General features: G+C 45.3%; 1 protein-coding gene across 1 annotated transcript; it reads left to right on the top strand.

The window, feature by feature from the left end:
* The first annotated feature begins 1967 nt into the window (after positions 1-1967).
* Positions 1968-21515, top strand: LOC149364935 (putative monocarboxylate transporter 5). Its single transcript, XM_089574919.1, has 4 exons — positions 1968-2256; positions 9777-9920; positions 11735-12718; positions 16618-21515. Exons 1-4 carry the CDS (start codon positions 2037-2039, stop codon positions 16833-16835), a joined length of 1566 nt encoding a protein of 521 aa, XP_089431045.1. The 5' UTR covers positions 1968-2036; the 3' UTR covers positions 16836-21515.
* The last annotated feature ends 1927 nt before the right edge of the window (positions 21516-23442 follow it).

Genomic DNA, 23442 nt, shown 5'->3' on the forward strand with positions numbered 1-23442 from the left:
GTAACGCATGGAAAACGCTGCATTCCTTACGAAACGTCGCATCCAAGAAAAGCAGGTTTTCTTTCTCGAGTTCCACGACGAACTGTATATGCGTATTCTGGGCGTTCAGGCTATCCAGGAAGCGTGAGATGTCACGCTTCTTGAAAATGCAGGAAACGTCGTCCGCATAGCGCTAGAAAATTTTCCGTGCCGGAGTGAAGGTGGTCAGTACCTTTCCATCCAAGGCTAGCACTGCTAGATTTACAGTGATAACCGATATTGACCGCGAGCTAACATTCAACGGGTACCATTGGAGTTTTATCTGCAAAACTGAGAAGCGTGTATCGTAACCAAGAATACAGAACAAGACATTCAATGTCCGTGCAGCCATCCCCTATGTCGAAGGAATCAGCGAAGCACTATCGCACATATTTTCGAAATACGACATGCGCATTGCCCACATTCCGACCAGCAAGCTCCGGAACCAGCTAATGAACGTCAAAGACAGGTGGCTGATTGACTCATTCCTAGGTATCTTCTAGAAGATTCCATGGGCTGATTGTCATGAAGTAAACATTGGCGAAACTAGAAAGTTTTCAAGATGGCTGAAAGAGCACAAACGCGACGTCAGAAATCATAGTCACACGATGTATGCCATTGCCGAGCATGTGCATGAACATACTCACAAGACTGACTTCGACAACGCCACTATTTTAGCCAATGAAAAGAACGTGTTATCCCGGCGGCTGATAGAATAATTAATCATTCAGTCAGCGCCAGCTACGATGAACCGGACAGAAGGGACTACGTCGGCCGTCTACGTATGCTCGTTACGTCCCTTGCTGACGGCATAAGTGGCGACGATTTCTTGTCCAACTTAATGAACAAGAAACCCTTATGGGGTTCTGAAATGTCTTCTTCAGACTTGGTCAGTGACCGTGACTGACATCATCCGATGCCTGACCAGACTAACTTCCGTCGAAGCCTTGATTATGACTGACTGACTGACTGACTGACTGACTGACTGACTGACTGACTGACTGACTGACTGACACAGATGATGACTTCAAAATCAAAATATTCTTCAAAATCATTTTTAACTGCTTAACAAATGCAGAAGCTCATTTCCTTCACTATGTTTTCAGCAGCTAGAGCGCAAATTCCCACTGTTCAAACAATTGTTCTGGCCAAGTGAGTCGCAGCGCAGAGCCTTGCATCCCGCGCAGATCAATCTTGGCGGCATGCTGCGCGGCGTCGAAGTGGGTCCTGTCTTTAAGCATGAAACGCTTTAAGCTCAACGTATAGCGCATTCAGATCGGTGATTTCGAACATCCCCTGGAATCCGCGAAGGAGCACAAATTCATTTGCGATACCAGGACGCGCCCAATAGAAACTCAGGATCTGAATCTAAATCGCCAATTTAAACACGCTTTTCGGTTCGCGGAGCTAGCCTTCACCCCAATCGTATACCGCAATAAATTCTGCTCTTTCCAAGCAGCCGGCACGCGTTAGAATAAAACGCTTCCAAGCGGTTATACAGACTGTATAGCAAGATGTGCGTGTAGCAAGGAGCAATGAATCATTCCATGAACCCCGACCGTTGTAAACCCCACCTTGTCGGCGCTTTGTAAAGTAGGCAAAACACTCGAACCAAGGTACTATCTAATCACTCCTCAAATATTGCGCGCTAAGTAGCAAGCCTAAGTAGCAAGCCTAAGTAGCGCGCTAAGTAGCAAGTAGCAGAACAGCAAAAAGGCAGCGATGAAGGACTCGAGGGAGATGATAGCTAGTAATCTTCCTAGAGCCTGCCAACCTACTAACTGTGCTCTTCTTATCTGTCTGCGGTGCGTCGGCCAAGAAGCGCGTGGTTGTAAGCGTTTCTTCCGTGTGGACGACCTCTGCGTTTCCCATTAAGGTCGCTGTCGGGACGAGGCGCGATCGAGAGCTGCTGCCTCTCTGTATCCGCGTGTGCGAACAGCTGCCGCGTTTCGCGTTTGGAGTTCGCCGTTGCTGCTTCCTCTCGTAGCAGCAGCAGCAGTTGACGTCCGGGGCGAGGAATGTCGAGGACTCCGTCCTCCAAGCCCTGCCCGGCGTACGGCCTCGACTCCCGACAAAGCTGGGTGACGGCAGCGTTCTGCGGCTTGCTCCTCTTCTTGGGCCTGGCGACTATACGCGTCAGTGGAGTGCTCTTGTACGGCATCGTCGAAGCCTTTGGCGTCACGAGGCAAGAGGCCTCGTGGCCCGTGACTCTCAGTGGGAGCCTCCTGCTTCTGGCAAGTGAGTGAAATCTCCGTTCTATTTTAATCAACTCCATTTCGAGACACTTCGTCTCTCCATATGTGTGACAAAATTAGTGCAGAAGCGAGATGATGGCCTAGCAACTTAACAGAGTGTTCTTGCCCTACTCATGAGGCTTCTCTGTCTATCTCTATATTTAAGAATTGAGAGGTTAGAAAGGGTCTGATCAGGTTTTTGCTGTTTTTATTGGCCGTGGTGGCTTGGTGGCTATGGTGCTCGGCTGCTGACCCGAAAGATACGGGTTCGACCTCGGCCACAGTGTTACATTTTAGTGGAGGTGAAATGCTGGTGGTCAGTGTGCTGCGCAGTGTCAATCCATGCTATATACCCCCCCCCCCCCCCCCCCCCCCCCCCGTATCCGGAGCCTTCCTCTGCGGCATCCCGCATAGCCTCAGTCGCTGTGGAACATTGCACCCCATTAAACAGTGAACATTATTATTAGATACTTGTATACGTGTACTCCACATGCATTATCATAGTTGTAATTGACTGAACACGTGTCGCCATTTGAATGAGTTTTTTTTCCTTCAATAGTTGTGTGACATGTTGTGTGCATAACGTTGTGTGTCCCTTTATAATGTTCATTTAATTTATTTTTTAATCCGAAATTCATTGCCTCAGCTCGTAGAAGGGGTATGTAATGATTTCTCTTCTCATTTCACCGTGCTGGACTGTCTTCCGTGCAAGCATAAATGCTTGTGCAGAAACCTTTTTATTTATTCCAGACTGCAATAATGTGAAAATACATAAATATACAAATGCTGCCTTCCATCGAACTTCCAAAGAAATTTCCGAGATGATTCTGGTTGTATATTTTGCGATAAGATAAACCGGCATCGTCACAATAAACTAGAAACTATCCACTGCAGGGCAGAGGCATCTCTGTCATGTACAGGTCCTCGACCTCACTATCGCAGCAAGTTTCTATTTATTGTTCCCTCAGCTGACCCTTCCCCGCATTCTGCTATTTTTGCCTGCTGCAGGTGCACACTTTCTTATTTTAGCAGAGCACTTGTCATCAGTCGTCCGCATTACAAGGCTTTCACAAGTACATTTGCTCTCTTTATTTTAACTATTTCGTCAAAGTACTAAAATTAATCCTTTGGCCACGCTGATGTTTCCCCGTCTAGCGGCGTTACCCGTACATTTCCGCAGCTCGCTTTGATGTACTGAGTTTAATTTCGACTTTTTGCTCAACTCCATGTTTCGGCCTCGTGAGCAGAACTGAAAGGACATGTCTGTTAAGTGCATTTCTGGCGGACGCAAACGAGTTGTTCATAATTTGAGAGCGCTCGCGATACGCATTCCAGCCCTTCTTTCTCAAGGCCAGGTTCTCCGGTCCCTGGTCCGCCCATGCGATTGTTCTACTCCTTGTCTACTACCTTATAACCCATCGTGAACAGTTGCTCCATTTCCTGTAGATTAATTTTTTTTTTAACCCTTCATCATTATTTTTCCTTCGCGCGTTATTTTTCATATCCTCTGTAGTAATACGTTCCTTAAGTTATTGAACACAAAATTATCAGAAAATCATATGTTCCGCACGTGCTCCCACTTAGCTTTATACAATTCTTCTCTATCTAACCCGCTACACTGCTATTTCACGCATTAAATTAATAGAAACTGAGAGATACTGTTGCTCTGCTTGACGCGATTACTCATTGCTATTTGCTTACTCCCGTCATGGGGGACTTTGACCTCGTATGCACGCAGTCACTGTCGTTGTTTCCCCCACTATACGTAATCCCATACCCTGTCTTCCTGTTACAGTTGTAAAATTGTCGCTTGACGGCTGTTTCCGCAAAACCAAATGGTTATGTTTTTTTGGTATTTTGTGAAGACCAGTTAGAGGGACTGGCTCTATTGGCTGGAAATTTTTACTGCGTCTTTTTCTGTCACAAATGTGTGTTTGTTTATCTTTTCTTGCGCGCGGCCTTTTTTATCTCTCTGTTTGGCACGCGAAGAGACTTATCGGCCATATACTCGAAGGATGCGGCCAGATCGCGCTGGAAATGTCGTCTCTGTAATGTTTTCATGCGGAGTGCAGCCAAGAGCGATGTTCCGACGGCTGCCAAGTGCCGGTACAGAGGGCAAAGCGCTTGTCTAGAAAACGTTCTGGGCGTGTTTCGGGCTGAACACGTGATATCCATAGAAAACATTTGGATAAAAATGGTCTGGATGTAAGCACGTGCCGTTAAACTTATAGGATTTCATTATAATTTTTTGGCTTCCTGGTCGCAGCGACTTTGGGAGGTGCGGAACAGACAGTTCGCTTGTTCTAGACATGCGTTTTGCCCTCTGTACGTGTGGCCGTAATAGCCGTCCATCTTTTTTCGGTCAAGAGAACAAGTCTGTTCTAACGAAAATTGGTAGGGTTTTAGTGCAGTTAAACCCAGTAGACTTGCGAAAGTATGTGTTTAGCGTGGTCAGCTCATGGTTTTGATTTGGCTGGTCTGTTCGCGCCGAAGCAGGTTCCACTCTCAACTTAACATGGCGCCGCTGTTGCTAGCCAACTGCACAAGAAAGATCGGGAGAAGATTCGTGGTCGGTGTTGGTGAGCGTAGTGCATTCGCACTAAAACAGTTGGTTTCGAGCTCTATGTAAGCGTGCCACTCACCTCTGTCATCCATCTGCCGTCACTGCAGCGTGACAGTGTTCGGCTTATTTCTCTTGAGCGTGACAAATTCCTTGAATTGGACTAATGCCTGACACCCTTTCTGGGAACAAACTCATATTCCCTCGCTTGATGGAAGCCAAACTTTTCTGTGATGAGCTCAGTTGTCAAGAATTTGGCATCGCTCTTTTTATGTGTTAATTTTACCATAGCGGTCTCGGATCATGTGATTCTGGTACGATTTAGTAGGCGGCTGCTGAGTGTGCAAGCTTCCATGCTTTTCTAACACAAAATATCTCCGCCGTCCTTCCAGCGGACGACGAAGTGGACGTGTCGGATTTTATTCTTAGCCCGCGCTGCAAGGAGTGCGTTGTATTGTGTTCTACAAAACTATGACCTTTATAATGTGTTGTGTCCGTCCTGTCTTCGTTCATGCTACTGACACTCCCGAAATTTTTTCTCGGTGTCAAATACTGTTAACTTCTTTCGCGTCACTTACTGTACTTATTTTACTGCGCTGATATATTTCAAAGGGTCACCTTGGACAGGAATTTTACGCTTGTTTCGGAAGCTCGCTGCTTTGATTTCGTTCTTCTCGCTAGATTAAAAGACCATGTCCACGAGTGTCATGTAGTGCGGTAATATGATTACAGAGTTCTGAATGCACCTTTGAGAGCAAAAATCTGCTACTTATTTTGGCATATCTCTGCAAAAGTCCTTTTCACATATTGGATGCGTGTGCACTGCGGCCAAGTTTGCTTTAAAGGGTGCAGTTCAATCACTTTAAATAGTTGACATCCCCATCGGATGTTGCGGCAGCCGAGTTAAAAAGTTGCAATAGAATTAACAGGAAGAATGAATGAAAGCGTAGTGGCGTGTTATTTAACTGGGCAAAATCACTGTCTAATAACATCACTATTGCGCCCGCGAAACTATTTAAGCAATTTTTCTTTCGGCTAAGAGTAAGTGATTTTTCACACCAACAAATAATCAAATTTCAAAGCTGTGATTGCAACTGCACGGAAGTATTTTGCCCTTCCGTTTCAAATTCTCTGAAAACATAATTTTCAGAGCAAGTCAGCGTTATTTTATTGTCGTGTGTCTTAAGGACCGTGGGTAAAATGACAAAAGTAATGGTATTTAAATTTTCGAACCGCTCACTCCCGAAAGGGTTTTGTTACCTGGATGCACCAAAAGAATCAAGAATCAGTGAGTCTTGTACAGCCATCACTGCTGAACTAGTCTTTTGCGAAATTCCTCAAGTAGAACACGTCCAGCCGGCGTTGGCAAAGGATGAGGGCGCAAGCGAACGGGGCCGATTGCTGTTTTTCTGTATAAAAAGGCGTGCCTGACGTAAGTGCGCGGGCGAGCAGGCCAGCGAATTAGGGAGGACATCCTACGCGCATCTAGAAAACAGCTAGGCGCTGCGGCGTTAAGCCGGAACCGCATATAGCGTTTTTCGCGAGCGAAAAACATGACGCGCGGCGAACGGCCGCGGTGGCGCCGACGTGGGAGCACCCACACGAGAAAAAATTGGCAGTGGCTTAGCTCTGATCAAGCCTGGATATACAAACGAAAAGCTGCATTTATGCTTTTGTTTGACGTTATGGCTGTCGCAGTTCGCGCACAATGCACTGGGAGCACCACGATAACGGTGTAGGCAAGCCCGTTATATAGTCCTCCTTCCGCATGCGTAGTAACTGTGGTAAACACGCGGCTGCAAGTAGCGTCATACGAGGAATCCGAGCGCGCGCCGATGCACACTCCGTGAACACGCGCGGAGCGCGCGAACGACGGCGAAGGTCGATCGGCGGAGCCGCGCTCGGCGGCGGCTCCGCCGACCACGTGCGCCTCTCCAGTGACGTCGCGCGGCGAACTCGCGCATGCGCCGATGTGGATAAAATTGATCACGGCGCACGCCAGACACGGTGTTGACTAGCCTAGTGAAGCTTTTCGCATCAGAATGGAGCGGCGCTTTCGCGCCGCGTTTTCCGCGGCTACTTGCACGCGCGAACCGGTAAAGGCAGCTCTGCCGATGAAACAACAAAGTTCCGCATATTCATACTTTGTCAATAGAAAGAGCACGACAATGGTAACTACTGAAGCATGTATTTTTTTTCAAGCATGACTTCTATTGGGAGAGTGATTCAACATAGCCCTCCAAGCACACCCTGAGACACATACCAACACCTTCCACCTAGTTTGTTTGCAAACGTTCATAGAGATACAGATAATAAATTATCGGCTTCTTCTGTATATCAGGGAGCGAACAGTAGCCCCTGATTGGTAAGCTCAGTTATGCGCAATCGCGACGCCCCCAAGCTGTGGCAGTGCAAAAGCACCTCCCCCCCCCCCCCCCCTCTCTCTGCAAATTTTAGATACAGGACGAGGCCCCCCGCAGAATAGGGTTATTGGAACATAATGCAAAATATTAAGCCCCGTGTCTCAGTTTCAGGGCCATAACTTTTATTTCACTGAGGTTGTTGCTGCGCACGACCAAACAGAAAAGCATGTGGCACTAGAGCGGAAGTGCGGCTATAGTAGAAAGGAAGCAACCCATCTGCGGCCTTAAAACATGGCAGCTTGTGAAATGCGGAAAAAGCCCTGTTTTTTCAATGGCGATAAACAGCTGAGAGCGACCTTCGCCTTCCCTTCTGTAGCTTGTTGCCCTTGAACCGGGTCGGTAAAGCGCCGAAAGCAGCTGGGTGCGTTGGGAACGTCCGCTCCCGTGAAGAACACAACACAGCGAGCACAGATGTCGCCTACCTTCGCCTTCTATTCTTCTGGCAAGCCCTGGGGCATGCACGTGGGGAAATTCTACGACTTTCACGTATAAACCGCGCACAAACGAAACATAGGAGAGCTTTACGGGGAAATCCGCCTCGGCTGCGGGTGGTGGTGGTGATGATGATGATGAGGATGATACAGATTTACGAGCGAGCGCCCACCAAAGTGTGCATCAAGGGTGGAGGCTGCAAATGTACACGCACGGACATACCGCGGTTTTTTGTTAGAAAGGAGGGCATACTGTTAACGCCGTGAAAAAAAAAAACTACCATACTCTAACCACGAATGGGATTCAAACCAGTGGCGGCGCAATCACAGAAGCTTCGTTCACTGATTCATTAAACTAGTCGGCCGTCTGCGAAGCTTCTTTTTGTTGTTGCGTGGAATCTCCCGAACATCCCTGACCCTCCTCGTGCCAGACTTAACAGGCTCGAATTCAGAAATATTGGCATACGGCCTGAAGTCACCATCGGTTCCTTGCTCCAACCGCACATAAAAACTGCGGAAGGCACACATGTCAAAAAATACGCTGTTCTCTGAACAGTAATTTCGTTGAACGCAGTGATTCTGCGTGTTTTTTCATCATGCGGCTTGTCCACACGTTAAACTGTCTATTAACACAAAATTCACAAGGAATTGCAGTCTTTAATCAGAGGCAGAAATATTATGGCTTAAGGTGTGATATGCAAAAACATATTCCGAAAAAATAAAGCGTCACGACACAGCACGAAATATTTGATTATTCAATAGTTTCCCGTTGATCGCTCAGGTAGCAATTCATTGACAATGGCACAAACGTCCCTTGGCGCAAATACACGACCTGACACGTGAGGTCCTGTTTGAAGTGTAGAAAAAGTTTCTGTGGCCAATTGAATCTACATTCGCAGATCTTGCTTTAATACTGTGGTGCCGAGAAAGGCTATGTAAAGGTGCAGGCATATGGATGGAGGAAGTAGTGACTGATTAGAACTTTGCTCAGAATATAACGTGTTGGAGATAAGCCGTGTTAGGTGACTGGCAAGTCGGTCTTTAGGCGACGGAGAGGTGTCTTTTTTTGTGGAATTAACGCGGTACACAAACTAGGAATTAGACGAAAACAAAATGGAGTGCACAGGACAGCCAGTTTGTCTCGTCTAATTCCTAGTGTAGCAAGCTAATTGCATAAAAAATGCACAACCAACTTGCCCCCATTGCTGCCTTGCTTGAAAGGGGTCTGTATACCATAGCTGCCGATAGAGGATGGCTTTCTCGCTTAATAGTGCTCATGAATGGCAACTTAGAGGGCGCATGCTCCGCGCCCGCGTAAGTACTCTGCGTACGAGAAATTCCCGACTGACACGAGCTTCAGGAGAGATACATTGTTCGTGTGACGAGGTCTCTGGAATTGCTCTATTGTGATGGTTTGTAGCTGCAAAATCCACCTGCTTTTCCCCTGCCAGCGTCTCCTCCCATTGCTCCAGCGCCGCGTTGGGCGGCTTTAAGTGGTAGGGTTAAGCTGAGCGTGTTAATCTAATGTTTGCATATCTTGGAATACCGCCCCACCAGGCACGTGAGTATATCAAGGAAGACTTTCTTCCTTTCTTTCTTTCTTTCTTTCTTTCTTTCTTTCTTTCTTTCTTTCTTTCTTTCTTTCTTTCTTTCTTTCTTTCTTTCTTTCTTTCTTTCTTTCTTTCTTTCTTTCTTTCTTTCTTTCTTTCTTTCTTTCTTTCTTTCTTTCTTTCTTTCTTTCTTTCTTCCTTCCTTTCTTTCTTTTTATTTCTTTCTTTCCTCCTTTCCTTCTTCCTTTCTCTCTTGCTTTCTTTCTTTCCTTCTTTCCTCCTTTCTTTCTTTCTTTCTTTGAGCAAACGGGAGTTAAAATAATGGTAATTTGCTTATTTTCTTAGCTTAGACCCTAAGCTGCAAACCAGCTTAGGATGCTGTGCAGCTTCTGCGTTTACAAGTTCTTTGATTTTGCCAGCCGAAAGTGAAACACTTATCAGTTTCACCCGTTTCGTGCACTGTTTGGAGACTAAACTTGCTTTTTGCTTCGTTTTGTTGCTGGTTTTCTGTTCGCATCCACTCATTCTAAAAGGACCCACTGATGTTTTTTTCTGCGCAGGCCCCATCACAGGATTCCTTTGCAGACGGTACTCCTGCAAAGCGGTTCTTCTAGTCTCCTCTTTCGTCACGGGTATCTCCACCATTGTCTGCTATTTTGCAGAAAGCCTCACCTTTATCGTCATCTTTTATGGAGTCATTCATGGTAAGAAATAGATTGCAACAAGGAAGGGGGGAAGGAATGGTTATTGGCCTCATTACTTGCCCAATCCCCCTCACTCCCCGACCGGCAGTGGTGTGGCGCCAACATTACAGTCCGTGCCACCCTTGTGCAGAGCGCTCGAAAAGTGTGCACCACGCAATGGAGACTAGAACTAGAAAGCTGCCCATGATCTCCGGTCAAAGTGCTCGTGTCCACCTTGCTTGCAGGTCTGGGTGTCCCTACTTCCGCGCAAGCATTGCCTCTAAAAACTGGAAGCTGCGACGTGGTCTCGATTTTGACGAAGGGAAGTGCGCCCCTGGAGCGCTCCACACAAAGATGGCGCAGACTGTACATTAGCCGTTTCTGGCCCTTCTTATTCGTACCATCTACGCAATACTACCTGTGTTTTCCCACCTGGCGTCCCCGTCGTGGGTGCGCCCCTATCCTAACCCGCCGCGGTGGCTCAGTAGTTAGAGCGCTTGGCTACTCAGCCGGAGAACCCGGGTGCAATCTCGGCGGCCGCAATTCCATTCAGGCGAAACGCAAGAGGAGGCCGTGTGAGGGGCGGTGTTAGTGCACGTCAACGAAATGATTGCGGAATCCTCCACAGCGGCACTTTTTTGCCCCTTTCTGCGTTGACGCCCTTCTTTTTTCCGCCATTATGGACGCTAGACTTGGCTAGTAGGACAAAAATAAAAGAAAAAAAAATGCTGAGGAATAAGCCCCCCACGCTTTCCCGCAGTCTAAAAAAAAAGTTTGCTTTTTATTATCAGTTTTGCGCTCTTTTAAGCCACCTGTGCAGGGTGGCAAAAAGGAGATTAGTGTGGTTATGAACGCTATAGAGTTAAGGGTCCAATTCGGCGCAAAACACAGTTTGGGCGTTGCTGGACAATCCTGATTGGTCGAGAGAGTAGTTACGTAAAAAGCAGTTTCGCTAAAAAGAACAAAGGTTGCCGAGTCGGGAGCTGAACACACTACCTCTACATCACTGAGTAATGTTCGTTCAGTGGGATAAATAGACATTGTACAGTATTGCACACATCTGTCTGGAGCGCTTCATTTACTAGGGCTCGAAGGATTGAAACGAAACCGTATCGTGCATGTGTATTCCCATGCATCGCGTTTAACTCCTCATTCTTTAAAAACTATATCGAGCCCTCCAGCCTGCGGCGATTGTCGTTAAACCTCTAGGCAGATGTGTTCGCGACTGTACGCGCCTCCCACCACTCAACAAGCGGAGAGCATTGCAGGAATACTGAGTTCGTGTGGGTCACTTTCTTGTTTTTCTTTTCAATCACTTCAATCACAGATATATTTATTGCATGATACACGTCCGTTCATTTTCTCTATGCTCAACATACGTGGTGTTATTCTGCTTCTTGTCTCATTTTATTTGGTGCCACACTCCCTCAACCATTAGTGCCGCTCTGTATGGAGAAAGTCAGGACCTCTCAAGCTGTTTATACTGCATTTTCTAGGCTCTCCTCGCAACACGTTGCTGCAGAAAATAAACGTTAAAACCTTCAAACTAATTAGCGTCATCATTTAATGGCGACGATGATTAGTAAAAAAGAAGCATGGTATGTCAACAAAGGTGTCGCTGTCTGCAAAATGGTCCACCAGTGGACCCCCAAGTGACCGTAGGGACCTTGTAACGTTTTTGCTTCATACTCTTAAGCTGAGCTTAAATGTCCCTCAAGTTCCCCCAACCCATTTTTCTAATCATTTCTTACCTTTCTTCTCCCTCTACATAGCTGTCATCATTCAGTTACATCCCAGGCGCCTTATGTATCCCGTTACTCTGTTCTTTATTGCAGGCATCACTCTGTCCGGCATCTTTATGGGAGCCAACGTTCTCGTGGCACAGAACTTTGAAAAGCGGAGAACGACGGCGTGCAGCCTCCTGTTCACCGCCGGCGGAATCAACACCATTGTTTTGCCCCCGCTTCTCGAATTCTTCCGCACGCAGTATGGTATTCGCGGAGTCTTCCTCCTCTACGGAGCCATCCTGATGAACGCTTTTCCCTTCGCCGTTGCTCTCAGAAGTCCACCGCCAATGCATAACTCCGGCAAATCGCCAAGTAAAACAGACCATTGTTCGAACAGCCCCGCAATTTCCAACGGAATTTCTCACACTGAGCTCGTTGGAAGTGCTCTGCCGACTTGCAAACCAGTAGAGAATTCAAGTGATCGGCAGGTACCTATCAGGTGCTCCAAATCTTTGAATGCAGAAGCTAAAACTTTTTCTATCAGCGTAGATGACGAGGTCTTCTCCGACCGAGATCATTTTCCTTCTGTGCAGTTTAGGATAAAAGCAGTGGCCACCAGTCTGAAGGAGGTGTTCAGGTTATTAATGACAGTCGCCTTTTGGGTAGACGTCACGTCTTTCTCGGCAGTGAACCTCGGCATGTCCATGTTTGTTCTGTTATCCACAGATTTTGCGAATGACCGCGGCATCGCCCCTTCGGAAGCTGTGTACCTTTTGCATGCTTTGTCTGCAAGCGACATTGGGTTAAGACCACTTTCAGGCTTCATCATAGATTCTAAAATTCTGTCACTCGAATCTGTCATGCTCTTAGGATTTCTCATTCAAGGGATAGCGTTCGAGTTACTCGCGTGGTTTGGGACATTCCCTATGATGCTCATTTCTTCCGCACTGGTGGGGACCACATGCGGGTCCAGGACTGGCCTCATGACCCCTGCCTTGGTGAAGGACTTTGGGATGGCAAAGCTCCCTGACATGCTAGGAGCGATGTCATTCGGCGTGGGAGTGGTGCTGCTATTGCGTCCACCCATTGTGGGTAAGAATCTCGTAGTTTTACTAAGAACCATTTGGCTTCAGCGGAGAAGAGAGGAGACAAACACAATTTCTCACCTTATTGTCGTGTAGCTCCTCGGTCGCAGAACACCATTGTGTTTGGCGCAATAAAGCCTTCGCTGCATGCGGGTCATAAAACCCAACACAACACGCCAGACACAAGGATTAGTGCTTGCCATTTAAATAAACCACAGACACTTTCGTGTAGGCTTCACCAGCGTATGTTGAAAGAAATAGCAGTTAAAGAAAGAATTTCCAGCTCTGCTTTCTTTTCTTTCTGCAGCGACGTTACCGGTAAAATGTCGAGGGCTTCTGAGCATTAAAGCAATGCATGTGAGCATTCTGAGGCCCCAGTCTGGGCCAAGCCAGAAATGTAAAGCCAGACATAGTCTAGGCCTCCGGCTTCAAGCCAGGGTTCGGGCCCGCTATATTATCCTTCCTAATCGCCCGGGCGGGCCCGAGAGTTCAACGTGAGGCCCGCAGCAACTGAAGAGGTCACTTGCTCTCTGAGTGCAGACAGTCTACTGCTACAGAAGTGGAGAAGTGGATGACAAAGGTGCTAAAATCTCAATAACACTTGAAAAAATTGGTTTGGCAAACGCAAAATGAAAAAAAAAAGATAAGACCTGTTCACACGCTCAACTTTTTGAAAAGTGGTTTGGTTTATGGGGGTTTAACGTCCCAAAGCGACTGAGTTTTTGAAAAGTAATCTACTCTTTGTGTAGCCCCGAAGTTCCGAGAGCTAAAATTAAAAACGTTGCATACACACGAAGTGAACTTTGCGCTATCTCTGGAGTTACTTCCCGCTATTTATAAATAATTAAACATCTTCGAAGACGTAACAATTAAATCTGAATTTTTTTAATTAGCACGATTTTGTAGGTTGAATTCATTGCTGTACTGGCCATGTTTCTATTGCGATGAAATGCAAAAGCACTTGTTTATTGTGCAGTATGTGTTTTAAGACCCCAAGTGTCCGATGGCGTTTCTAGTGGCGTAAAGACCTCGTGTTGGGAGGCGAAGGCACACTGTCAGCGCCTATCTTGGAACAGACTGTCGCCCGTCGAGAACTCGAATGACAGTTCTTCTGCAGCGATTCGTATGGGATTTCAAAGCTCCAGACATGAGCGGTAACATAAGCTCGAGCAGATGCGGAACGTCTTCCGTTAGAACCGACAGCATGGGCCGTCTTATCGCTGGAACAGCTCCAGACAGCTGTACTTTGTACTTCATTCGTCGCACTCGTGCAAACGAGCTGCCTGTGGGTCGTTACAACGCTTCACAAAAAAAGCCGCTCCACATGCATGCGCGAAGATGAAGAGGTGCTGGGTGCCTCGATAAGACAAGATACTTGGCTGCTTTGTATCTAGCGGACGAACCGCAAAACGCCTTAAGTGCTCTGGCATTTTATTTTTATTTAATGTTTTTAGAAGTCCTTTTTATTTTTTGTTTACACTTCCGTTCGCTTCTTATAAGAAAATCCCCAGTGCACCTTCATTGACGGTTTAGTAAAGTGATCGAAATCCCTTTCTGACGTCAGCCAAAAACTGTTGGTCGCCGGCGTCGTAGTTTCAGCACACATCATTTCACCTGGCATGCAGTCTCATAGCATTAGGTCCGGGAACCGCTTTTATGTTTGTTTGTTTGATTGCTTGTTTGTTTATTTGGAGTGCGGTGCAGAAAACAATGCCACGACTGCCTTCTTTTTATTATAGTTTCACATCTCAGACTTCGGCACAACGGACTATTTTCCCGCGTGTAATTTTGTGAATAAATGTTCGCCACAATTCTGAAAGCCTTTAAAAATCTAGAATGGATGGGTGTGGACTGGCATCATGGCGCACATTTTTTCACATATCGTCATTGAAGGTGCGGTCGCACTCCGATGTTCGCATTTAAACATTAGGTACTGTTGGTACAATGTGAACACAAATACGCCTTTATGGGTGTGAAAGAGAGTAAGCTGTCCTCTAGCGCACTTCCTGTAATGAAAGAAAGTGCACTAGAGGACTCTTTACTCTCTTTTTACTACTATCTGTTTAGGGTTACTTGCTTCTGTAGTTTATGAAGTTCAAGGCAGGTATTGCTGTCACTATGAGAGGTCCCCTATGTTTTCCATACCGTGCAGAACTATATCAATGGCCTTTTAGGGAAGAAATTCAGCGCTTCAAAGTAAGAAGGTCTTGTAGGTTTTGTTGAATTTACGGCTGACATTTTTGCAATACAGACCTTTTTTTGCTTTACATTGAGCATGTATATAAACATTGGTAATTTGAAAATGTAAAGCACAATTCCTAGAATATAACTGTATTTGCCCACAGTATTGGGGCGCATTGCTATTCATTCCATGGCTGAATGTACAACTGTAAGCGTATTGATCGGTTCGGTGATCAAACTAGTAACTGCATTTTCAGTTTAAAGAGTGTTATAAGTGTATAGCGATGGTTCTAACTGCTATCCGCGCACAACGTTTAAAACTGCTAAGGACTTAATTTCACCAAGCACAGTCGAATAATACGATCCGTCTCAATCGTCTCTCCATTTATTGAGCAGCAAAGACCAAAGTCTCAGAGTTTAATGAGCGAGTCGGTGTTCCGTAGTGGTTTATTAGCCAAGACAAGCCGGGTGATTTATAGACCTGCGTCATGACTATGCCGGCCAAAAACTACAGCATTGCGATAACGTCTTCTTCATATTTTTTCAGCTTTCACTTGCTTTGAATTTTATCCCTTACGCATCGCTCTGAAATAATTAGTGTCCCAAACTGCGAGGGTCCTTCATCTAGATTTTCTTTAGCAGCGTGAGAATGCAGTTCTTTTTTTTTGTTAACACAGTGCCCCTAAGCCAGACAACTTACTCTGTCTCCTAATCTCGCCATAACCCACCTACCGTGGCTTAGTGACTATGATCTTCATCTACAGAGCGAAAGGATCTAATCCTGGTAGCATTTAGAGCAAGGCTTAGTGCGAATACACCCGTGTACTGTGCGATGTCTGTGCGCGTTAAAGAATGCGAGGTGTTCAAAATTTATCCGCAGCCCCACTACAGCGTTCCTCATAGCTCTCCACATGCCGCAACGGGACGTTAAACTCCACATTCCGCTCGTAAATCTCGGCACTTCCTGTTGTGCGGCAAAGACAAAGGAAGTCGCCGCGGGTACTTCGTGGCGTTTTCAATTTTAACTGCCTAAGTAAAGCTCAGGTGCATATTCAATCTGCCAACTTGGTATTCTTTAAAACTTATCTATCGATCGAGGTTGCCTGTGTATTGAAGAGAAAAAGAGAAGGGGGAAAAGAGAGAGAGGCAGTGAAGATGATAATTGATAATGTCGTTATACAACGAGTTAGTGTACACAAGTTACGTTTTCCGCACTAAGCCTTCGAATGATTTTCTTTGGGGATGTATTTCTCCATTTATTGAGATGGTATTCGCCGCCTTAGCGACTAATTCATTGATGCAATGATTGCTCTGAAATTTTCTTTCAGTGAGATAAAATTCTAAATTCTCTTATATATTCTTATGTATATATATATTTTTTCTTCTCATGCGTGCGCTCATACACATGCAAAGGAAACAATATGAACTTTTAGCAGAGGCTACATCTTCGCGACCAAAAACAGAAATGGCCTAGCGGCTGTGCTGCGAAGTGTGGGAGATAGGAGAATAATTCTCCTCTAGTATATTTTTTTGTACCGCTTGTATAAATTCCCAGCATCTCAGCTCACAACCTGGCACATATTACTCCTGGTCGTACACTTTAACCACAAGGGTTCAAATAAATCCTAAAGACGCGCAATAAATTCGCATTCACGTGAAAGTAAAAACAGCAGAGGAATTTTTCCTTTTTTGTGTGTCATTCAAGATTCCGCCCTTCTTTTCCAGGTTTCTTCAGGGACAACCTCGGCTCGTACTGTGGACTTCTTCACACGATGGCCCTCATGAACGCCGTCCTCTTGTTTGTGTGGGCGCTGAAGCTCCTGCAAAACAAGAAAAACGAAGCTCTTTCGAAGACAAAGAACTCTGAAGTGGACGAAAAGGACGTGGTCAAGAAGCTGCTAAAGCCCGCAAGGACAGACTTAGTCGATGATTCTTGCAGCTAAATTTCGTAGTAGGCTCGACCGGTATGTGTTGCATACATTAGGAAGTGCACCTAAACCTCGACGCCAGCTAGGGAGCATGTCCATGTCACGTAGCACCATCGCCAGTTCTTCCGTATCAGCTCTGGTGCTTCATTAGTTAAATTGCTCGGGCGTACGAATGCGACTCTCGACTGCTGGCTTACCAGACGATCGGAAGGAAAAATTGTTTTTTCCCATGATCACGTGAAGGCCTGTCATTACATAACTTCCTCCTTTGAGTGTTCAATGTCGGCGAAAGCCATTGCGAATGCCAAAGCATTCGCAATGGACGCCAGCTGCGTTCTGAACTCCAGCAGATCTTGACAAACCTTCTGGTTTCCATGACAACGACCATGTGATATGTGGCTTTTAGCACTGAAAACCACCGCAATAATTTCGAATGTTACGTACAGAGTCGATCACACTTGTCTAGAGCGCTGGAAATGTGCCGTTCAGGGGGAATGAAGGGAAATTATGAAGCAGGTATTGACTTTCATTGGTAATGCTTGCGCTGGAGAGCAACTGAATAGAGAGGTGAACCGCACAGGCACCAGCGCCTAACCGCTAGCAAAGCAGCTGCGAAAAGATTTCAGTTCATTTGCTCCGTAGCACACCGTCCGAGCACTCTAGACAAATGTGATCGACTCTGTACATCCCACTGATCATGTATGGCCGCCATAAATAGTTGCTATGAGCGCAGGAAGTATTTTATAGGCCAGATTTTTAAGCAGTGAGGAAGTTGGCCATGGTATCTGCATAATCTCTCACGGCTGTCTAGTTTTCTGAAAATTACACGTTAAATAGTAACTGTCCTCATTGTCACGCGGTGGTCACTACTAGCGGACAACAAAGGACGTTTGTTGTTGATGTCCAGGAGAGCTGGGCATCTTCTAGGTTTGCCTTCCGCATCTGCAGTCATTTCCGCAATGGGCGACGTTAACGCGCTACACTTCCAATTAGGTGAGTTAAAGGTATAGTGCCACGAAATCTATGAGCCCCATTCCATTCGCTGTGAACAATGCGCACAGCTTCGGTAACCGTGCAAGTAAATTTATTTTTCACTATAGAGCTTTTGATTACTCGATATAACGTAACCTCTGCGCAGTTGTTTTGGTCTTCCCTCTATGTGAGCCGGGATCCCGGTGACAACACATAACCACCAAAGAGCCTAAAAGCTGGCGCCTTTACTGTCGCGACCGGGAAAGACTTTGCACGCGCCGCAACACTGTCAGCAGTTAAATGTTCTGCCTCGTTCAAGCTCATGGAGCTCGTTATAGGTTGTGAAACTCGATCAGACTCGGTAGTGCGTATTATAGTGTCAAAAAAATATATGCATTACTCATTGCGTGCATTTGGTCCTTGCCCCGAAGCCTCCTTGTACGCAATGAAAGCCTTCGGCAACGTTTTAGTGATCTTAAAATTTCAGTCATTTCATTTGTTTGTTTGTTTGTTTGTTTGTTTGTTTGTTTGTTTGTTTGTTTGTTTGTTTGTTTAATCATTTCCCATTCTCACGAATGGGGGAAGCCGAGGTTAAAGCTGCATGCAAGCAGCTTGAGGAGCCCTCGACTCCCGTGCAAGTAACACAAGAGGAAGGCATGCACACACTTTACGAAACATTTTCACAAGGTGGCAGATCATAATCGGCACACTACAATGAAAAAAAAATGTACATAACGAGGATCAAACAGCCCAATTGCTTTAATGAAAGCAGAAGTAATAATAATAGAGCCTAAAATGTATAGCAAGTGGAGGAACATATTGATTAGAGGTAACATTTCATGGCCGACTTGAATTATGACGGAGTTTCGTTGAGAATTTCTATGCCTCTATTTGGGAAACTATTTGGAAGTTGGGGTAGGCGAGACTGAAGCATTTGATCACCATAATTTGTTGGGGACCTGGAAACTTTCCACACATCTGTATGACGAGTTAGTCGTACTGGTGCAGACTGTTCCAAGTTTACTATTTCAGTGAATGTCATGCAGTGTCTTCCAGAACTGAAGTAAAATTGTTTCTGTAGTATCCGGTTAATTATTTCCTGAATTTTTAGAACAATATATTTTTCAAAGACCAGTTCAGTATGCTCTGTATAGGGTAGGTTTCCAAGAATACGCAAGATTTTTTTTGCAATAATAGAAGTGTTTCAGTATTGTATTCCGTTGTCGAGCCCCATACCAAATTTCAATACTGTATGTGGGCGGCAAATAGTTTATCATAAATTAACAGCTTTACTGGCGCATGTAAAGTGCTTGTCTTCCTGCTCAACTGGCCTACAGTGCGACTAAGTTTTTGGGCAACAAAAGTAACTTGATCCTCCCACAATATATGGTATGAAAAATACACACAAGGGATCTTACTAGTATTAACAATTTAAATCTTTGCCGAGTTAAATGCTAGGGTTAGATCTGTTCGAATATGCGTACGTTTAGTGTAAAAAATAACTGCTTTTGGTTTGTTGTTAACCTTGAGGAAATTCTGCATGCACCAAGTGCTCAACTTACGAAGAAATACATTTGCTTTCTGAACTAGCTTGGCAGGACAGGAAGAAGATATGAATATACTGATGTCGTCAGAATAACTTATGGGCTTTGCTTCTTTACTTATGTAGGATACGTCATTTGCGTACAGGTTGAAGAGCAACGGACCAAGAATTCTCCCTTGAGGGACGCCTGAACCTAATGCCGTTGTATGCCATTTAAATTCCTTTAGTGATACAAATTGTCGCCTGTCTCTGAGGTGGGATTCAAAAAAAAATTAATACAAGTGCTCTTACACCGTTTCTTTCAAGCTTTTGAAACAATATATTGTAATTAATAAAATCAGAAATCTGGGACGAAGTTTACAAATATACCAACGGTCAGATGATTGTGTTCAGAGTTATGGAGGATGAATTCCTTTTGATCAAGGAGCGCTAGTTCTGCTGACAAATTTCTTGAAAATCGTATTGAGCATCGGCAAGAAGTAGGTTCTAGGCCTTTTTTAACCATTGTTTACGAGTAAGATGACAACTAAACCATTCGTCTTTACTAACATAACCTATGTGAACCACGGTGGCAGCGCAAAACCCAAAGTTGGTAGTGAGGCGCCATTTAAGAACTTAGACCCTGAAGGCACTCCTGGCGCCTTATCACAACAGCCGGCTAAGGAGCCGCCCTGGGCACCAGGGCTTTTCCACTTTTATGCCAAACACACTTGAACCCTGATGACAGTTTTTTCCCAGTTTTTTTTTTTTTTTTGCAACTGCAAACAGCTTTTTGGATCCATTAGTCATATTTTCGCATATATACCTGTTGTCCTGGCTTTCCCTCAGCGATTTTCGTTTTGCTAGCAAGGCGTGCCTCAGTTCCTGACACGCAAAGCGCAAGGTGACACCACGAGTGTTTCCAGGTTTTGCTGGTAATCTGTGAAGTGTCACAACATCCTGCTTGTCCAGAGACTCTACACTGAGTTTTCTTCCTACGTCGTTAACCTAGGCGAGTAGGTCTTCACTGTCGCTCTCAGGTACAGCATGTACAGTACTCAGACGCGCACTGCGCCACTCAAGAGCATCAACTTCCCCAGGAACATTAGAATTCACAGTGAATGCCATCCTTCGCTTTACCTCTTTTATATCTTTCTCTTGGCTCTCTAGGCATTTTTGAAGGCCTCAGATTGGTCGGAGAGCATTTGAATGGAGTCTTCGATGCCATCAACCTTAGATGGCAAGTAAAGGTATAATGCGAGTTTATCGTCTAGATCGACCGCTTTCCTGATCAGTTCTGAATCCGCTCTCTTCTACTGAGGAGCTGTTCCTTCACTGCTTGGGCCTTTATATAATTCACATAAATCACAATTTGGTATTGGTACACCTGAAACAAGAGTCATGGGGAGAAGCCACGCACGACTTGTGTACTGTACATGCCTTTTTCAGTACCGTTCAAATAATTTGCTATAATATTACGGTTATATCAGGTGTTGTTGCAAGCCACTCTAGACATTATAGAGTAGAACTAGCCTTGCAACGTTGCCTTTTGATGTCTAGGAAACTGTCTGGAAGCACAGTTAGAAATTCAAAGCAAGCCTTGTATCTGCTATCAGGTCGGAATAAAAAATGAACAGCGCCTATCAGCAAAACAAAAATCCAACTTGTTCAGATTGAGCTGTATAAAACACAAAAACTAGCTTGATTCATATTTCTATGTAAAACAACTAGTGAAGAATATATGCATAAACCGGTTGTAAGGGAATATCTTGCTTAACAGTACAAAAATACAGCATAGGCGTGTTCGCATTTCATTTTGGCCCGGCAGTGCATGAATAGAGTGCTTTTTTGAACCTTGTCGGTCTCGTAGCAGGCCGCCAGTCAGAAAAATGATAACCGAAAGCTGTTCAAATTAAAACTGCTTGCCAAACCACCTAAGCCTGGTGTACTTACTGGTGCGGGTAAGGACAATGTATTTTTTTTTAGATGGTCTCACGACAGCACCATACTGTACCAAACTACCTACTCATAAAAATGTTGGCCTATCGCTGGATGCTCTGTAGCCGTGCAAATCAACTGCGGTGCCACGTGTTCCCACGTCGCCGTTCCGGTCATCGCCCTCTGACCCTAATCTGCTGCCGGCGACTGTTAAGAAGGGGCATAAAGAGTATGTGTGCATGCAGTATCTACTGGGCGGCAAACCGGAACGCGCACGTTTGCTAAACAGGTGATGTAAGGAAACGGTGCTCCGTGAAAACATCTATTCCCTCATTCGCTTGGAGAAGTAAGAGGTCTCTCAGCAATGCATGCAGCAAACACAGACGGGGACGAGGGAAAGAAAAAGTGCAACTTAGAAAGCAGCAAACAATTTATTAGGCAACGTGGCGCTCGCCACCACACTGATTAAAAGAGAATGTCACTTGTACCTGTCTGTCTGCCTAGCGACAAGAGAGGAAAGGTTAAGCACCTGATAGGCAGTGGAGACCAGACCACACTTCCGCTGCAGGGATCTTGTGGGCTGCCTTCAGAATTAAAGCCGTTTTCAGAAGAACTAATGTTTCAGCACGTTTGTCGAACATGGCAATTTCAAACTAGTTTCCCTGCAGGGGGAACAATGCGTTGTCAACAAGCCCGCAATTTTTATGAGCGTCCTCTAGGTACCACAGATTGCGACCACACAAGTCAGTCTTCCTTCGGTCTTCAGTGTTGTGTGAAGGGCGTCTCGGGACACAATTGCACCTTCAATTCAGTTCAATAAATTGTATTCAACATCTTGAAGATGCACTGAGCAAGGCAGTTTGATAGTTTTTGCTATACTGAAAAAACAATAACCAGCGAAAGAAACAAAAAAAATCCATGTCAGGCTTCTACCAAGAAGTTTCTAGCAAGCATTTTAATTTAAAATGTTTTCTTGCGGGCTCTAAAGTTTCATAAGTAAAAGCACAGTAGCAGTCTTATAGTCGGTAAACGCCTGGACCGAACCATGGAGGGAGGTCTACAGTAAAGGGTGAATAAGGCAGAGACTAAAAAGACAACAGAGTTCACCAGTAGCTGCACCTGATTTTCGTGATTTACGCAGCAAGCCAAAACGGTGTAGTTTTTTTTTTACATGATAAAAAGATAACTTAATTGCAAACATTCCAAAAGTGTGCATCAATGTATACAGTCATAAAATTTATGTGCGCGAACACGGCAAAGTATGCCGCGCTGTACAATTAGCGCAGCCTAGCGAGCGCTGGCAGGGAGTTCGAGTGCGACATACGCGCGGCTACGGCTGTTAGATAAGCGGATGCACTCCCCGTCATCAATGCAGTCTGTTTCCTCGTCTAGCCGGCCAGTTTACTGCGTTGGTTATCTGCAACACGGGGCAATAACAGCTCAAGAAAGGCGCACGCATACGAATGCTGCATGCCGAGTGCGCAGCGGCAGGAATTCTGATGTGCTGTACAACTGTTAAGCTTCCGTATTTTGTGTTTCGATAAGTGTAGAGCCAGCCAAGAAAGCTACTGTGCCTTAGTTCTCGAGCAATCACATTTGTGGCCAACAGTTGTGGCCAACAGAAGTTTGTGATTGGTTCAATTTCTTGCTCATAAAAATAAAACATAAGTACTTTGATAGCAGTGATGTTATTACGCTTATAAATGATCACCTGTGCTGTTTCCTTGCATTTCTTCGGAGCCACACCATGGCGCGTGTACCCCACGAAGAGCGACGGCACAATATCAACCTAGCGTTGAAAGAATACAGCCAAAAGTGTATGTCCTTAAAATCATCTACAGTCTCTGTTTCAGACCCCACAATAACATTAATGAGCAGGTTGTTTTGTCGTGAACGATTTTCCAGATGATCCACCTTTGTCCTTAGAGAAACCGTCACTTTGTTCAACTCTGCAAGCGAATGATCTCAGGTTTCTCCCTTTGAAATCTCTGCTGAAACACTTCCAGTTTACCTTCAAATGAAAGGAGTCTCTGATTTTTCTCCGAAATGTGCGAGTCTAGCTTTAGATCGATAGACTTTAGTTCACTCGAAGAAGCCTTTTGATTCTCGAGATTTCATCGAGGTGTTATGCTATCCAGGGGCCCTGATTTACCTCCACGTCTCCGTTAAAAAAATGCAAAAAACAAAATG

Source organism: Amblyomma mixtum, chromosome 2 (assembly GCF_055824585.1).
Source record: "Amblyomma mixtum isolate Tamu chromosome 2, ASM5582458v1, whole genome shotgun sequence".
Classification (NCBI taxonomy): domain Eukaryota; kingdom Metazoa; phylum Arthropoda; class Arachnida; order Ixodida; family Ixodidae; genus Amblyomma; species Amblyomma mixtum.